This window comes from Achroia grisella, unplaced genomic scaffold (genome assembly GCF_030625045.1).
Source record: "Achroia grisella isolate CSIRO2021 unplaced genomic scaffold, CSIRO_AGI_Agris_v1 utg474, whole genome shotgun sequence".
In the NCBI taxonomy this organism is placed as follows: Eukaryota; Metazoa; Arthropoda; class Insecta; order Lepidoptera; family Pyralidae; genus Achroia; species Achroia grisella.
The window spans coordinates 816,101-833,119 of NW_026712878.1; the positions used below are offsets into that span (position 1 = coordinate 816,101).

At 30.7% G+C, this 17,019-nt stretch overlaps 1 protein-coding gene across 1 annotated transcript; it reads left to right on the forward strand.

The window, feature by feature from the left end:
- Nucleotides 1–11,494: 11,494 nt before the first annotated feature.
- LOC131845420 (BTB/POZ domain-containing protein KCTD9) lies at nucleotides 11,495–15,882 on the forward strand. The gene is made up of 6 exons (XM_059194484.1): nucleotides 11,495–12,270; nucleotides 12,997–13,196; nucleotides 13,832–13,967; nucleotides 14,434–14,508; nucleotides 15,317–15,435; nucleotides 15,760–15,882. The coding sequence occupies exons 1-6, from the start codon at nucleotides 11,718–11,720 to the stop codon at nucleotides 15,874–15,876; spliced, it is 1,200 nt and encodes a 399-aa protein (XP_059050467.1). The 5' UTR covers nucleotides 11,495–11,717; the 3' UTR covers nucleotides 15,877–15,882.
- Nucleotides 15,883–17,019: the final 1,137 nt, after the last annotated feature.

Consider the following 17,019-nt stretch of genomic DNA (forward strand, 5'->3'; position numbering starts at 1 on the left):
ACTAAACGTGTAAAGTATTGTGACAAAAATATATTCATACTATTTTTATTAAACATGAATTAGAAAGAGAGACTACTAGAAAGTGATGACCGCGTATATACACTGTATTTAATACGAGTAGATAGCGTAATCAAATATCTTTAAGTGAAAAAATTGCGAAATGTGGCAACCGTCACATATACGTATAAATAAACAGTATCACGGATATCACAAAACAAATTAAATCAAATAAAAATATCTTTATTCATGTAGGTCTATGATATGTCAAATCTACCGTCAGTTCGGAGTGCTTTGGAGGTAAGAAAAACTGACAAAGAAAATCAGATCTTTTCCTTTCAAATGAACTTTTACCTACATGATTAATTCATTCAATTGGGAAGAATAGAAATCACCAACATATGCTTTTGCATTTCTATCAAAAGGAAACAGTGTAATCAGTGGTCGTAAACCGAAATAAATTAAGACATCGGCCTTCAAATTTGCAAGCTCTCAGGTAACCAATAAAGGCCAAAATGTTTAAGTAATTTTTAAATTAAGTAATTTTAAACAAATTTTTAAATCATACAAACTACTCATGCTTTACCTAAAAACTGTGTGTCTTTTCTATATAATCTTCATATCCCACCTTTCAGAAACACAACTTCTAACGCAAGCAGCTGGTAAGGCATAAATAGGTGAGACAGAGGTACTAACTACCACAGACGACTTTTTTTAAAGTCTATTTCGATAATATTATGACCGCGACGTAACTATGTAACTGTATACATATATCAAGATGACTGCATCTCAGTAGAACGCCTGTTGATGTTGAGTCAGAATATTCCATCGATTATTCACGTATATTACGCTTCATAGATCATGATTGCCGCGAAGTTGGTATATGTTGGTTGGTATATATATATATGATTTGATTAAGAATAATGCGCTTTTTTCTAGGTTTTCTTCTTTTTTTTGTTGACAATTATTAAATACATGTTTTTGTGTGTATTAAAGATTAAGATACGATGGGACTGACTTTGGTCCATCTCATAAATGGACAAAACTCTCTAATAATGTTAATAAAGAATAAAAAAAGGTTATAACTGAATATATTGATAATGGTCGGTATTATTAAAAAAGACGGAAATAATTATACGCGTAGGTATCTACATATATACCAAGAATGCTTGCAACACAGTAAAAAATGACATATAAAAAAGGATATCAAAATAATAGAAATATTTATATGAAGAATGGTGGACAAGCCGTCAGCACCACACATTTATAAAAATTTTCATACATTATTAATTTTAGATATTATTTAATTAAGAAATTTTAATCTGAATGACTTAGAAAGAAACAATACTATTTGATGTTTGATATCGGTTAATGAATCATTGCAAAACAGTGGCGCCGGCGCTGACCACTTGCCAAATGTTTATTGAAATTGTGTGCATCCGCAAAATTTATTGACATTAAATATATTTATAATATAATATATGTATGTTGGTTTATAATGTATTTATACTAAGTGCCATAAATAAATAAATATATATAATATTATTTTATATAATTATCGGTAGGTTGGGTACAGAAAATTAATTAATTGTTATAGATATTACAGATACCTATAACTATTGCAGATTATATTATATTAGATTTCTGAGACAGCGTAATTTTACAAAAAATACTGTATAATAAAATATCATAACAAAAAAATTGTTAAGGTTATTTTATTATATGTAAGTAGAAAGTAAGTACAGTATGATTTAAAATACTTGTCTAAAATTTATTATAATAATAGTGTTAGATATATCTATATCTATCTATCTTCATTCATATTCGAACACGAGATAAGCAGAGAGAATAATTGGATTCTCTTCAGTCACTCTCACGATCTCGTCTTATGCATGTACATGCATTCATATCGGAACCTGCATGCGGTTCCGATATGAATAAATATGAGTAATTTAATTTACGTGAAATGTTTGACTTTATAACAAAAAAATATTACTGAGAAAATTTTAAGTAAAACGGTTTTTATTATGACTCTATGTGTTACTTCGAGAAATAAAACAAAAATTCTGTTATGTTTAAAATTTGCACAGATTAAGCCAGTTATTAGATATATTATTTAACGCTTCCGCCAAAACGTGTGACAAAGCGACAAAGTTACAGACATCCAAAAATAAAACTTAACGCATATTTCGCGACATACCTATTCCAGAGTCAAGAATGAGGTAAACAATTTACAGTCACGAATAAAAATAACCAACTCATAGTGATGTAACAGATACCTAGTGTATTACTCAAAGGAAATCAAAAACCGTAATTTATCGACGCATTAATAAAAATATATCACATACATGCATCGATTATTTTTAGAATAGACAACGTTCTAAATACTTGTATTTAATCTGCAAATAGGTACTGGGATTGGCAATCAAACCCACATTCCATACTAAGGAAAGGTAATTGCCGCTTATTTATCTTTCAATGGGCCTCTACCATTTACTGCAATACGATTTCTTCCAATTCATAAAACTGGTGTTATTCATGTTGATGTATATATATATATATATTCCCTGTACAATATTAATAGTACTTTTGTATTGTTATGAAAAAGAGAATGGTTTAGAAAATCATTGTTTTTCTAGCTGACTGTACATTTTTTCTTAATACTGAACAAATATCCATACGTTAGTGATTAAGGAAAATGTTTACAAATCCATACCGCCTAGGTATATAAGAATGGTGTTTACATGACAAGTCCTATGATTAAAACAAGTTTTGAACAATAATACTTATACTTTTTAAGACCCAATGTAAAAAGTTTATAACTAACATACCTACCACTAGTTTATCTAGTCTGTGACATTAACATAATATGATGTTTTTTGTTTAGTTTAAATTCTAATGTGATTGAGAAAGCTCTTATTTTATTCTTTTTCATCTACATCTATCTGTCGTGGGATATAATATTTTAATATTTTATTTTACAATAACGTTGTAAGTATATTCAAATTGTTTCAAATTTATATTTTTTACACAATTTTGGCAACATAACATGGGCCATGGGCCATGTTGGGTTGAAGGTCAAATTATGTGCCAGACATTTAAAAGATGTCCGAATGATTGACGCCAATTCTCTATAATAACAATTCGTGACATCACTTCACGGAATAGCGGAGTCAAATAGCGTGAAAACGTAATATCTTCATAGCCAGTGTATTTACGACGTTGAATATTAAATTTACTAGGACTAATATATCAGATGAAAATAAAATGAAGGGCGAAGTAGATAATTAGTGTTATTTTCATGGGCGCCTTTAGAAAAAAATAGAATCCATATAGATGAGCGACGAATATACTTATTCGTATGAGTGAAAATTAAGATTTAATGCTTGACAGGATGATCACTAATAATATAATAATTTATTGCATCAAGTATAGTACATAAGATGTATTGTTGACCAAATAATATAAATGAAAACCACATATTCTGCCTCTATAGCAAGCATACATCAAAATCGAATTAGAAATTTGAATTATGCACTTCTAGTCTATCATAAATTCTTAAAGTTTAATAATAATATTTATCTAAAAAAAAATTCTGTAATAAAAATGTTTCTATTTCTATCTACGGGCTCCTAGAATGTTTTTTTCCACAGAGTTATTATAGAACTTTGCCATATAGGAAATACTAACAAATAATTTATCTTTAAATTTTTCACTAAATTGTAAATTTTTACACTTTCTTTCAAATTAAGAAAATAGCTCGAAAGAAAAAACAAAAGAATTGAATGCCTAAAATAAGGCAATGAGAGTTTTATGAAAAAGTATATTAACACATTTATATCTCATGAATTTTAAACATCAAACGGGTAATAATAATCAAGGTAATTAAAACATGGCTACTTCGCAAAATTTATAAGATTGAAAATGTTTGTTAAAATTATTCATTGGGTGTTCATTGCAGTTTGATTCTTTAAAGTTGGATATTAAAATTGGGATTGTTTGATTAACTTTTGTTACAAAAAACGACTATGAAATACATCCCTAATTTTCAAGAAAGCACAGCCATAATTATATCTACTATAAAAAGTAAAATACAATTCATTTAATTAATTTACAAATCAATTAAATTCTAAAGCAGTATGAAACGGTAATTCCTTTTTTGTGTTTTGTCAACTATAAAAGATCAATTTATATAATAAATAAACAATCAGTTCAAATGTCTTGCACATTTTTAAAGAGAATTTGAAGGGAATCAACAAGGACATTGAAGAGATCAGTACATAACTGTACTGATCTCTTCAATGTACATACTTATTACCATATTATAAAACAATATTTCATTATTTTCTCCAGAAAATAACAGAAAAGTACGCCTGTTGCCTATACTGTACTGTACTTTAATACATATTTTGTTATTATTTTATAATATTAAAATTACAGTAGTCATTGTAGAAGTTTATAGTAGTTGACTGCAATTAGTGAAAGATTTTTAAAATAGGTCAAATATTTTTCGTGATAATGCGTACATAAGAATCATTCATTTTTAGGCTATTATTACCTATAAAAAATGTATTTGACGAATTGACATACAGTCTCTATGGCTGCCGGTAGGGTACTCTAAAAAGAAAAATTTGGTAATTTAATTTTAAGATGTCCTTCAAACTTCAGTTAGAAGCTGTTAATATACTGAATCGTTCAACTTTGCCCTGCTAAGTAAGAGCTGAACATTAAAAGTTCACAATATTAAAATGTAATGGCTTAAGTTACAAATTAAACTTTGTTATGATCACGGTTATTATCAGGTCTGGGGTTCATATTTAATGCGCATTTTATGTTTATGAATCCTTCTAATAAGTACTTTCAGAATTAGTTTCCATTGGATTTGCATCAGTAATTTTATGTTGACATTGCTTAAAATATTCTGACTAGAACACAAATGATACTAATTTGAAATATTTTTCGACAAAATTGTATATACGTTCCTTGTAATCCACATCATATTTTTTGACATAACCGGAATGGCAAATATAGGTATCAACGGCTCACCGAAATGGCAAATATATCAGCTATAGTTCTATAGTATAGTATATACAGTACTAAGGATATAAATTTGTGACGTGGTGCCCTTTATGCGTTGCCATTCTTGAGAATAAAGAATGACAAGCGTTGACCTACCTCTTCTTATTACATGACACCTATATCTTCTTATTTACATGAATTTACATGAACAATACCGAAGATATAACTTCGTGAAATGACGACTATGGTGCCATTTATACGTTGCCAATTTTAAGGATCAAGTCATCCTTTGATTTACTACTATTTCTCACCGTTCATCCGAAACACAGATTATAAAGCAAGCTGCTTAGCGACTGAAATATATGAGACAGAGGTACTCACGGTTGGTCGTGGATTTGACTCCTCGCACGGTACAAACATTTGTAATCATGAGTATGATTGTTTGTATCAGTCTGGGTGTTTTCTATGTGTATTGTATGTATTTACAAAAAAAATATCAAGTATTAATATCAGTTTTCTTGTAGCACAAACATATAACACAAGCTCTGCGTACCTTGCGACTAGATGGCGTTGTGTGAATTGTCCAGGGTATTATTATTATTATAACTTGGAATAAGGACATCTCGGTATAAAAATTATATACCCAGTATATAATTTTCCATTTTAGTATATTTAGGTTAGCCAGCTTTAATTACCTAATAAACGTACAAATGATGAGATACAAGTGCTTGTGTTTTAATTTTATTTACTCACTGTTTATACGATACTGATAATAAACTTGTGTTGTTTCAACATTCTCAACTTTACGACCTATGTAGGTATTTGTAATAGTTTCACTAACGTTCACTGAAAACTTTCAATAAATGTATCAACACAATTGCCTAGTATTATCTATTAGGTTATAATATAAATACAGTGATCGAAAGACACGTTTACTACCAATTTATTTGTCATATTAATGTGGAGAAATGAAAGACGAATACATAGGATTTACCTCCATTACGCGAAGCTGAAAGAATGACAATATTATTTTAGCAGCTATATCTACCTATATTTTACTTGCTGTGCCCGTGGTTTTACCCGCATGAAATATATATATTATAGCCTATGTTATTCTAATGTTTAAGACATATTATTGTAAAGTTTTGTCAAAATTCCGTAGTTTTTGCTTGAAAGAGTAACGAACATCCGTCCATCTATCTAACCATACTTACAAACTTTCGCGTTCATAATATTAGTAATATGTACAGATAATCAATAAAAAATATTATTACTTTTACAAATTTCGATACCAAATATTTAGTTAGTTTTTCTATTATAATTTCATATCGCAATTATGTTATGGATTGTTTATATCACATAACATCTGAAACTTGTTAAATTCTATATTACAGTGAAAAACAGATACTGTGAAAGTTCAATATCTTGCTTATTGTTTTCAGCTGAATTTGCATTACGAATAATATAATTTAACTATGACGATTTTAAAATTAAGTCTTCTATCTATATTACTAATTTTACGTGTATTTCTTATCTTCCACCATTTATAAGATTTAGAACAATATATATTTGTAATACTAGTTAAGCATCTACGGTTTAACTGACATAAGGTGTTTAGGTAATATATGCGATGGACGTATGCAACTAAATCCACCTTTTGTCTACCAATCAATGTGTACACAATTCATAGAGAATATATACATGTAATATGCAATAATCTGTGGTATATATGTTCTATACATCTGTGTTTACAGATAGTATTACCGTAGCTAAGACATCAGGCAAATACATATTTCTTTCTCCACCCCAAATCCGTTTATATAAGTAGATTAAAAATTCAATTTGTAATACTACAGTATCCAAAAACAAAAAAAAAATAGCAATGAAATCATTAAAATAATAATATCCAAACCTTTCATAAACTTATTAAGTAACCCCTGATGCAAAAATAGACGTGTGCTGGTATTTATTTGTGTGGTTGTAAATATATGTATCGTTATATTGTATTATGTATAAGTATATCGTGAAATATTAACATTAAAATATATTAAAAAAGATAGATAGATAAATAATAAAAGAGGTCTGATGGAATATTAGATGTATAATGGAATGAAAAACCTGGGAAGTTACCCCATTTCTGTTTTTAGAAATATTCAATGCATGAAAAGAAAATAAACATATAGCTGTACCCTACTTCTTCCAAAAGGCGCTGTGTCTAATATATAATTTGTATAAATAAGCTAAATAAGCTTATAATACCTATTAAATATTTGCACCGTAGCAAGCAATTTCAACAGTAACTCCCAAAATTATGGTTGCGTCAAAGTTCGTGAATTACACTAATATAATGTATGTAAACCAATGGAAACTTGGATCAAGTTTGTTAGAATCTATTATTCCCATTGCTACAACTTCGGAGAAATGCAGTGCGGTGCGGCGTTAGGAATTATTTCCGTATCCTTGTTGAAATTCTATGTCAAACATTTGTAAATTAGATTTCCGCTTTATACTGGAACTAACTTTCATTTCCACACTTCGCTATTATCCCCATTGTTAGTTTTATCGTTGTTAGATTAACTTTTAGAATAATACATGATGTAGAAATGTTTAATTTCATTTTTTATATGATCTTTAAAAACTCTCAATACATTATTTATTATACAGGAGATGATGAGAGAACTGTGATTCCACTAAAAAAAAAACCATCATCTTTCACATTTTCATACATAAAATTAGTAGGCAAATTGAGAGTGTACATTTTTACTCACAAGTTAATAACAGCTTAACTTATTTTAAATAAATGTACAACCAAATAAATTATCATTGAGAGTTATTAAAAAAAAAATAGAAAATAAATCAATACTCACCCTCCAGAGCCATGAATATAGCTGCACCCATAACACTGTACAATAATAAACACAGGGACAAGAAAAGATGTGTAAACCACTTTTTTGACAGTGTCCGTAACTTATTGACGAACCAAAATGCGGATTTTTCGCCTGCACTCAGTCCACTCTTCGCTGTATTCATTGTGAAGTCCTTAAACCCCTCAAACTGCTTAAACATAAAGTCCGAAGCCTTGTTGTGATACATGTGTTGAAAGAACGGATTTAAATGGGGGTTATTATGGGGATCAGAGATTCGGGAACCTGCTGTATTTAATGGTCTTACGCGATATTTAGAGGGACCTATGTATATCGGCGTTCCAGGCGCTGCAACTCTAGGAGTACTAGGTACTGCCGAATCAGGTATTTGAAGCGTTATCTTCGGCCTCGAAAACCTTTTTGGTGGTGGAGGAGGGGGGTAAGTTGGGGGTACGTCTGTTGTAGCCATTGTCCGTTTTTATCACAATAAACAAGGTAAAACAAACGTAGCGCCGGCGTCAAAATTACATTCACGAATTTTTAACCAACGTATGTAGGTACACGATAGACGTCCGCGAATGCGAGTAGTGACTGGACACTGATTTTATAAATAAAACAGGGAGTTCTTCCCGTGTGTCATCAGTTGATATCTTCGAGCCCAGTGAACTTAAGCCAGTTTGTTCCGTGAAAAATCTGTGCGTAAGAGTGACTCTTTTCTCCGCGAAATGTCACGGTAAGTGCTGTCCTTACTAAATATTATAAATGTGACAGTGAAATACATTAGTTCGTTTTTAGCTTTCAGTCCTAATGACTCATATAATCATTATGAAACTCGGTGTAGATGCCATAATATTTGAGATGAGTTAGGGCATAATATATGTAGATTACAAGGAAAAAGCAGATTATTCGTATTGGTAATTAGTTTCCCATTGCTACCAGTATATCCAACCTGGTCGACCTCCACGCGAACACTATCGTGGTTAATCCCCGGTGATTTCGCATAGATGGCCTAACTGACCAGAGTTTATGGTCAAATTGTCTTCTTTTATTTCGTTTACCCGTCATACCCCACCAGCGTATATCGTTAGTGCTTAAATTAAGTTTATTTGAATAAATGATTTTCTATTCTATTCTATTCTAAAAAAAAAATATTACGTTTTGTGCAGTTAATCATTATACAATATCAGAATACAAAGTAAATAAATTTTTGGGCTTATATAATAAATGCGACTAAAACTTTCAGTTACCTAGTTTTGTAAGAAGCATATCATGTATATAAGACTATAAACGTACCAAAAATATGGACAAGGAAAATGTCAGTAGCCTCTTGACACAGTCTTTGGTCTCTACACTATAGTCTATAATAATAGAGTCATCATCATTTCTAGTATACTAGAGTACACTACATTTAAGAAAAAATCAAATGTTATAAATTTTAACACAATTTTGATGTCCATTATAAAACTATAATACAACAACCACTTTGTTCTATTGTCAATAACTTCCACGCGTAGGTTATATAAGGATTTTATTTCATTCTTTTAGTTACATTATCGACAAACACATTATACGATCACCACTGCAGCAAAATAAATGAACTGAAGATCTTTATAGACCGTTGGCAAGAACTGTCTCGATCATGTTAGCTTTCAAACAAAAAATCCGCATCATAATCAGTCTATTCCATTAATCATAATACTGGACACACAAATACACAAACGTCATACTTATAAGACTCCTCTTATTGCATCGGGGACTAAAAAACGCTAATACGCAAGTTTCTTCGAGTCAATCTAAATCCATCCAATTAAAAAGTCGTAACCGCTATATTTGTGTCAAGTCGTAATAATATATTATTATTATAACGTTGGATTCGTGTTTAATGGTTCTATTTCTGTAGAAGTTCCTTTAATTTTACATTTCTTGGAAAATATTACTAAAATAATCTATACAAAACGGAAAAAATATGCTTATTTTAAAATATAAAATATTTAAGTAGGCGTAATAAGCTACACTCGATAACATTTCTTGTTTTTGAGTATAATTTAATGTATTGAAAGAGTTTACTACACTTCTTTGACTGAATTTTTCTTTGAATTTACGTTGATTTATTTAAATTACGATTATTATTATATTATTCAACAGTCTACCACATATATATCTATATAAACGAAAGTATGTTCTATAAAAGCAATTAACTACGGTTAACTAAATATTTCTATGGAATTTTATACAATAACGTGATTTTATTCTTCATGCAATATAAGTACATATATGACAATCGTTACTTGTGTACTGTAAATATTATAATAAGTTCATTTTGTTACGTATACTTCTTTCCAATGAATAGCTTCTTGCCAATGACCAAAAAAATAAAAGTTGATTACAAAAACTTTCAAAGCAATAAAACGAAAGCAAATTTAATCTTTATTCTAAAATAAATTTCTAGTTTCTTTATTTTTCCATTCCTTTTTGTTAGACTCTGTTGATACTGCGATAGGTCAAGTCAGGTAGTAAATACAGTCATATTGATCGTTCAAGATTACGCAGATGGCCGTCATAAACTTTAGTGTATACTAAGTACAATTGTATATTCTTTTGATCTTTTTAGAACTGAAAAACAAATGGTAACATGTACAGTAGTCACATAATATACTATTGAAGTGATCATTATTAAAAGTAGATAAAGATATGCCAGTTGATCATAAATTAGTAAGCGTATAAAGAATTAGGTAGGTGCATAAGTATCCTATAGATATCTATACCCAAAAATAGATTGAATTGCAGTAAAATTCTGAACAGAGACTAAAGTAAACTATATGTACAATCTCTGGAAATTTTACTACAGTTCACGACTACGTCTCTACATCTCAGGGCTGAATTACTAGCAATAAAATATTTTTGTTTGAATTTTTTTTCAGAACATTTGTCTGCAATTTTTTACTAATGTAGAGTTGTGTAAACTCTACATTAGTAAAAAGGAACAAGTTTGTGTGAAATTATCCATACTTTTCTATTTTAGAAGCATCACAGACAGATTATACGTATATATACCTAAAGTACATACATAGATTTTGATTGAATTCTCATAAGTGAAGTACCTACCAACTTTTAAAACTTAGTGTTCATTGCTCTATGCTGCAGCGGCGATAAAACGATAGTATAATAAACTTCTGGTTGCTGGAGGAAAGAAGCCAGGACATGGACCCACATATTTTAAAATGGAAAATGATGATATGGTTTTACGATATGATGACATGCGACTAATGTGTCATCGTATTGAATTAACCATTTTACAACTACATAGAATGGGCATGGTAGCAATGGAGCCATTCCATAATTAACAAGTCTCTTCATCGCCCCACAGAAGACCTGTGAAATAATGCTTAATTAGGAACAATTTTCCATGTCGGGTTGACCTTCATACGACCCCCCCTGGACACCATCCTGATAAATTCCTGGTGAATTTTTCACGATGGGCTAACTGACCTCATATTCATCTTATTATCTTCCACCTGTGTTCTGCCAGCGTAAACCGTTAGCGAAGGCGGATGCACCATTCCATTATTCTCAATAAAAAGAAAAACCAGAATTTAAACCCTGTGCACAGGAAATTTACTTACTCTATGAAATATGCTGTCTAGCGTTTGTAATTGATTGACTGTCAGTTAATAGTTGTCATTGATATTCTTTGACTTGTTTGTCAGTCAGTCTGTCAACCCTATCATTTGATGAAAATAATAAATCAATCGCTTCCAAAGCGAATCAAAAACACTCAATTTACACAAATTATTAACTCGAACGACTCGACTATATTTTTGAATAATAAAACACGTAATGAAACGTATCTATGTTTATCAAAATAAAGATGAAGAGAACGGAAAGGTTATCGCGATGGACGATTCGTCAGACTTGTTTACAGAAGTTTCAATGCACTTCGAATTACCGCAAGAAAACCTTAAATTGTTTTTCTCGAATGGTTGTCAGATAGTCGATACGCGGGTACTTAAAGACGATGATAAGATCTACCTATCATTAGAAAATAAACATTCCAACTGCTGTGATATAATTCAAAAAGTAAGTCCTGAAGAATGTACCAGTGGAAAAGCTGTTTCTGACTGGATAACACTAAATGTAGGAGGTAAACATTTTATGACTTCTCGATCTACGCTGCAAGCCAAGGAGCCGTTGTCAATGCTTGCTAGAATGTTTGCGGACGATAACAACATGTATTTAATGAATCCCAGTGCCACTGACTCAAGCGGCGCGTACTTAATAGACAGAAGTCCCAAATATTTCGAACCTATATTAAATTATCTGAGGCACGGCGAGATTATTTTAGACAAGGATGTTAATCCTCGAGGAGTACTGGAAGAAGCAATATTTTACGGTATAATAGTTTAAAAAAATAATTGTTTGACAGTTTTTCTTTCCAACCAGTAGTAAAGGATAAAAGGCATAGTACCATGTCAGTTTGACCTCACAGTCTCTGTGGAACCATTCTGGTTAATTCCTGGTAAATTTGCCTTGAATAATAATAACCCGAGACTACTTGGAAGTTATCTAATCCCAAGCTAAGCAAAGCTTGTTTACTTAGGAGTACAAATATTGGCATTGAGTAAGGAATCAAAACTGGGACCATCAGAAGTAACATAGTGTGCTAAACCGCTAGACCGACAAGATCTCTGATTGTGATTGGCTAACCAAACTCGGTTCACACACATCCTCACATTTACTGGTCATCAGCCAATGTGTAGCATTAGAAAGGATGGGTGCACCAATTCATATTCATTATACTTAATAAAAAAAATTGGGAGTTTTGCACGAAACTATTTGGCAAATAAATAACTTAACTTTTTATGTATACAAACACAGTAAAGCTATATCACCACTTATTTAACATTTTTACGACAACATAAATTCCAATTAGGAAAATAAATTTCTAATGCAATTTATATTGAATGTTGTCTTACTGGGGGTCACCACAGTGAGTCAGTTACAGACACTTTAGTTACCACACTAAAATTCTACCTAACCATACTAATTTAATATAACCATATTAACAATATACATATTATTAATTGTTAATTATATTTTATTAATATAAATTTTTCAGGCATTGATTCATTGATACCTCAGCTGAATCAACTCATCGAAGAGTACATTTGCTTTGAGGGCAATAATCAAGCATTGACACGAATAGATGTCATAAAAGCATTAATAAAGACACCCACAACTACAGAACTGAGATTTCAAGGTGTCAATTTACAAGGAGCTGATCTGAACAAGTTGGACTTAAGATATATTAACTTCAAGGTAGTTTGTTACTCATAATTACTATAAACATCAAACACATTTCTATATTGCTTTATATTTTTGTGCAGTGATCTGACTATTGTTGCATACTTGTTATTTTTATATAAAATTCTGGCCATCACAACTCAGGGAAGAGAGTCAGAGGCATTTTCAATTGTGGACTGTGTAGTGAATGCAACACTTAATATGCGATATTTTACTGGATATATTTGAATCCAATGTGGCAGACAACACCATCTTTCAGTCTAAGTCCCTGTAGTAAACCACTATGCCACAATGCTCTCAAATATTTACAATAACCATTACAATACTATAAAAGAAACCTGTCTGTTATTTAATAGAATTAATCTGTTATTAAATAATTGTTCAGTATAATTAATTATTAAAAAATACACACAAATTTACTAAAATGTCTGTTAAATTTCATAATAACTTTCATAATTCTACAAGTTAAGTGTTCATATTACATATTTGGAATTTAGAATATATTGTTATGCAAATAAAAAAATGAAATTACAAATTTTCATTCAAATTTAATTATTCAAGTGATAAATATCCAAAATTATGAGTAGATCATTAAATAAAACAATGTTTTAATTAATGAAATACTCAAAATATCACAACTCTGTTTTCAGTATGCTTGCCTATCTAGATGCAACCTCAGTGGAGCCAACCTATCCCACTGCTGTCTGGAACGGGCAGACCTGTCCCATGCTAACTTAGAAGGAGCCCAGCTTCTTGGTGTGAAGGCCTTGTGTGCCAATATGGAAGGTTAGAATCGAAAATAATATTTTAATAAGCAAAGACATATTTTTTTATATGTCCCAATAAAGTACTCAAAAAATACTTGACTGGTTTTAAAATGTAATTCACTAGAGCCAGACTTTTTACTAAGTCACCTGCATGGGCACTTGTGTCTCACACATTTCAGTTGCCAAGCAGCTTGTTTTGTAAGATGTTTTTCAGTGGAAGTGTGAAACAAGACAGAGAAATATAGGGTATGATGATGACCAGTAATACTCTTCTAATACTCTTAATTGATGAAACTTTACAGTAACATTGCCTATACATCAGAATAATACATAGACTATAATTCAATAAGATATTATTTAAATTGCGCAAAATATAAAGATAAATGACAGTGTCATGTAAGTGTTATGCAGGCGAAGTTACGCAGGTCAGCTAGTAATTCATTCATATAATATTTAACTCTATTTTTTTTATTATATATTTACAGGTGCAAACCTTAAAGGATGTAACATGGAGGATCCTCTTGGAAATAAGACTGTGATGGAAGGAGTGAATTTAAAAGGTTTCTTTTTCATTATTGTATTTTTCTTAAAAAAAAAAAACACTCCAAAATTAGGCGAAGATTTTCTCAACATACACAAATGTATATACAGGCACCTCTAAAAAACTAAGTATGTAGATTGACTCAGTATTAGCAAAAATAAAATAAATAATCCTACTAATATTGTAAATCCTCGATTTATAAAATTGGTGTACAAATGAACTATATTCTATATATGACTAACACTTAGTATACGTTTTACTTTAATTTACAATGGTACAACCGCAGGGTTTTACTAGAAATATAGGTTATGTAGAAAGTTGTTTATGTGGGTACCTCTGTTTCACTGGGGGGAAGGGGATTGTTAGTAATGTGGATTGATAACCCCACTGCTAGCAATGTAGTCAGACGCCACGCGGTTCCCCCTGGAAACCATCGCGCTGGTGCTTTATAAAAAGTAAACCGTTAGCGCAGGCGGGTGCACCATTCCATTATCAACCCAAAAAAAAAAAAATCTTATTTCAGACGCCAATCAGCTTACTTTGTAAAATAAGTTTCGGGTGTTCAATCATATACAATTACTTTGCTAGCATATGGGAGCATAGGGCAACGAAATTATATGATATGAATGCATGACATCTTTTTCTTACTGAGTTTTTCTTTTCAACACATTACATGATAGTGTTATGTATGTATATAGGCGACTGATATACCATCAAGCGTGCAATCAATTTGTTTGCCATTCCATTTACACAAAGAAAAGTTACTGAAAATAATATAGTTCTTTTATTTATCTTTACTTAATTTAGTATTTTTACTTAATTTATAGGTGCCAATTTAGAAGGTAGCAATATGGCAGCTGTTAATCTTAGAGTGGCGACGTTAAAGAACGCCAATCTTCAAAACTGTGATCTCAGGGCTGCTGTACTAGCTGGAGCTGATTTGGAGGTAATTATAATATATATATCGTACTAAGTTACTGTTACAAAGGTTGCAATCCCCGATTCCTCATTATCGCATCACCGATTGTCCTCATATCACGAAACCTATGGAATTCCAGCATTAATGCAGTAAACTTGGATATAGCAATTTTATTTCCGTGTATCTGATATTTTTAATTTACAGACAGTAATCAGTTAATCTTTTATATTAGATTTTATTTTGTAATTTTATATTTTATACATTGCTATAATATTATGCTAAGGTAGACTATGCTGTCTTATATTCTTTGTGTTTAGTTAGTGGCAATATTTTAATGATTTTTTTTTTCAGTGTTGTGATCTCTCTGGCAGTGACCTTCACGAAGCCAACCTACGCGGCGCAAACTTAAAGGATGCAGCCTTTGAACTGATGCTTACTCCTCTCCATATGTCCCAAACTATTAGATAAATTGTAGTAATAGTAATTAATATAATATTAAAAATAATTATTTATATATAATTTTATTTAAATAAAGTTTTATTTTGCTTGTTACAATTATTTATTACTTTGTTAGATTTTAGATTGACCATATTATATGTGTGGTGTTGTCACATATGTAACACTTTAGTACTGTTTGGTATAAATTAAAATTATAATATATCCATTTTGTATGTGTTATTTACACTTATAAGCGTTAAAGATGGCCATTGCTCACAAATTGAATAATATTTAAACTTTTAAACAAGTCAAGTACCATACATTAGATGTGAACAATACATAACAAACCTAACAATTACTTGTTGACAACAGACATCATCCCGTACAATACTGTATTTTTTTCTTTTCCCTGTACCCTAAACACAAATTAAGCTGCCTGGTGAATGAAAAGGATCCAAAATTAACAAGTTAAAATTTGTAAAGCATTATTGCCTCAGTGGCATAGCAAGTTGCAGCCAATAACTTTAGAATCCGAAAAAAATTCATAGGAGGGAAGGGTATTATTAGTAATTATAACAGTTAAGTAGTAATGGCTAACCACTATTACCAATTAACAGTAGAAATCACTATTAACAATTTCTGCAAAATTCCCTATGATGGGCTAACTGACTTGACCTCATTCACACCCTATCATCCTCCACTGGTGCTAGGTAAGTGTTACTGCAGGCATGTATCCTTATAATCCATTAATAACGCATATCACAACTTGAAGAGATAAATGCGAATTAATTTTCCTTCTATTCTATTATACAAGTTTACTATATAAGCTTTACAGAATTTTACACAAACTTAATAGAAATAAACCCATCTTATGAAATCACACAAAAGAAAATGTGTTGACTATCCTTCAAGTCAACGATAATATAAATATGAAAATGCCGACATCTTAACAAATTCCCTCCAATTTTAAATTTACCGCCACCGAATTACTCACCAATTCGATGCGTTTCCTCATTATAATTCTTCAGTGAAATATAAATTATATTTTACGTATCCATGTGTATTTCTACAAGTAACTGTATTAATATTATTTATGACTATACATCTTTAATATCTAAAAATATGATGAATATGAATTATAATGATTAATATTATACACATAAAAAATGGTTT

Excerpts from the sequence above, each read along its gene's own strand:
- LOC131845420 (XM_059194484.1), top strand. The coding sequence starts at position 11,718 with ATGAAACGTATCTATGTTTATCAAAATAAAGATGAAGAGAACGGAAAG. Across the intron at positions 13,968-14,433 it reads CTTGTGTGCCAATATGGAAG|GTGCAAACCTTAAAGGATGT; the intron begins GTTAGAATCGAA and ends ATATATTTACAG. Across the intron at positions 15,436-15,759 it reads TAGCTGGAGCTGATTTGGAG|TGTTGTGATCTCTCTGGCAG; the intron begins GTAATTATAATA and ends TTTTTTTTTCAG.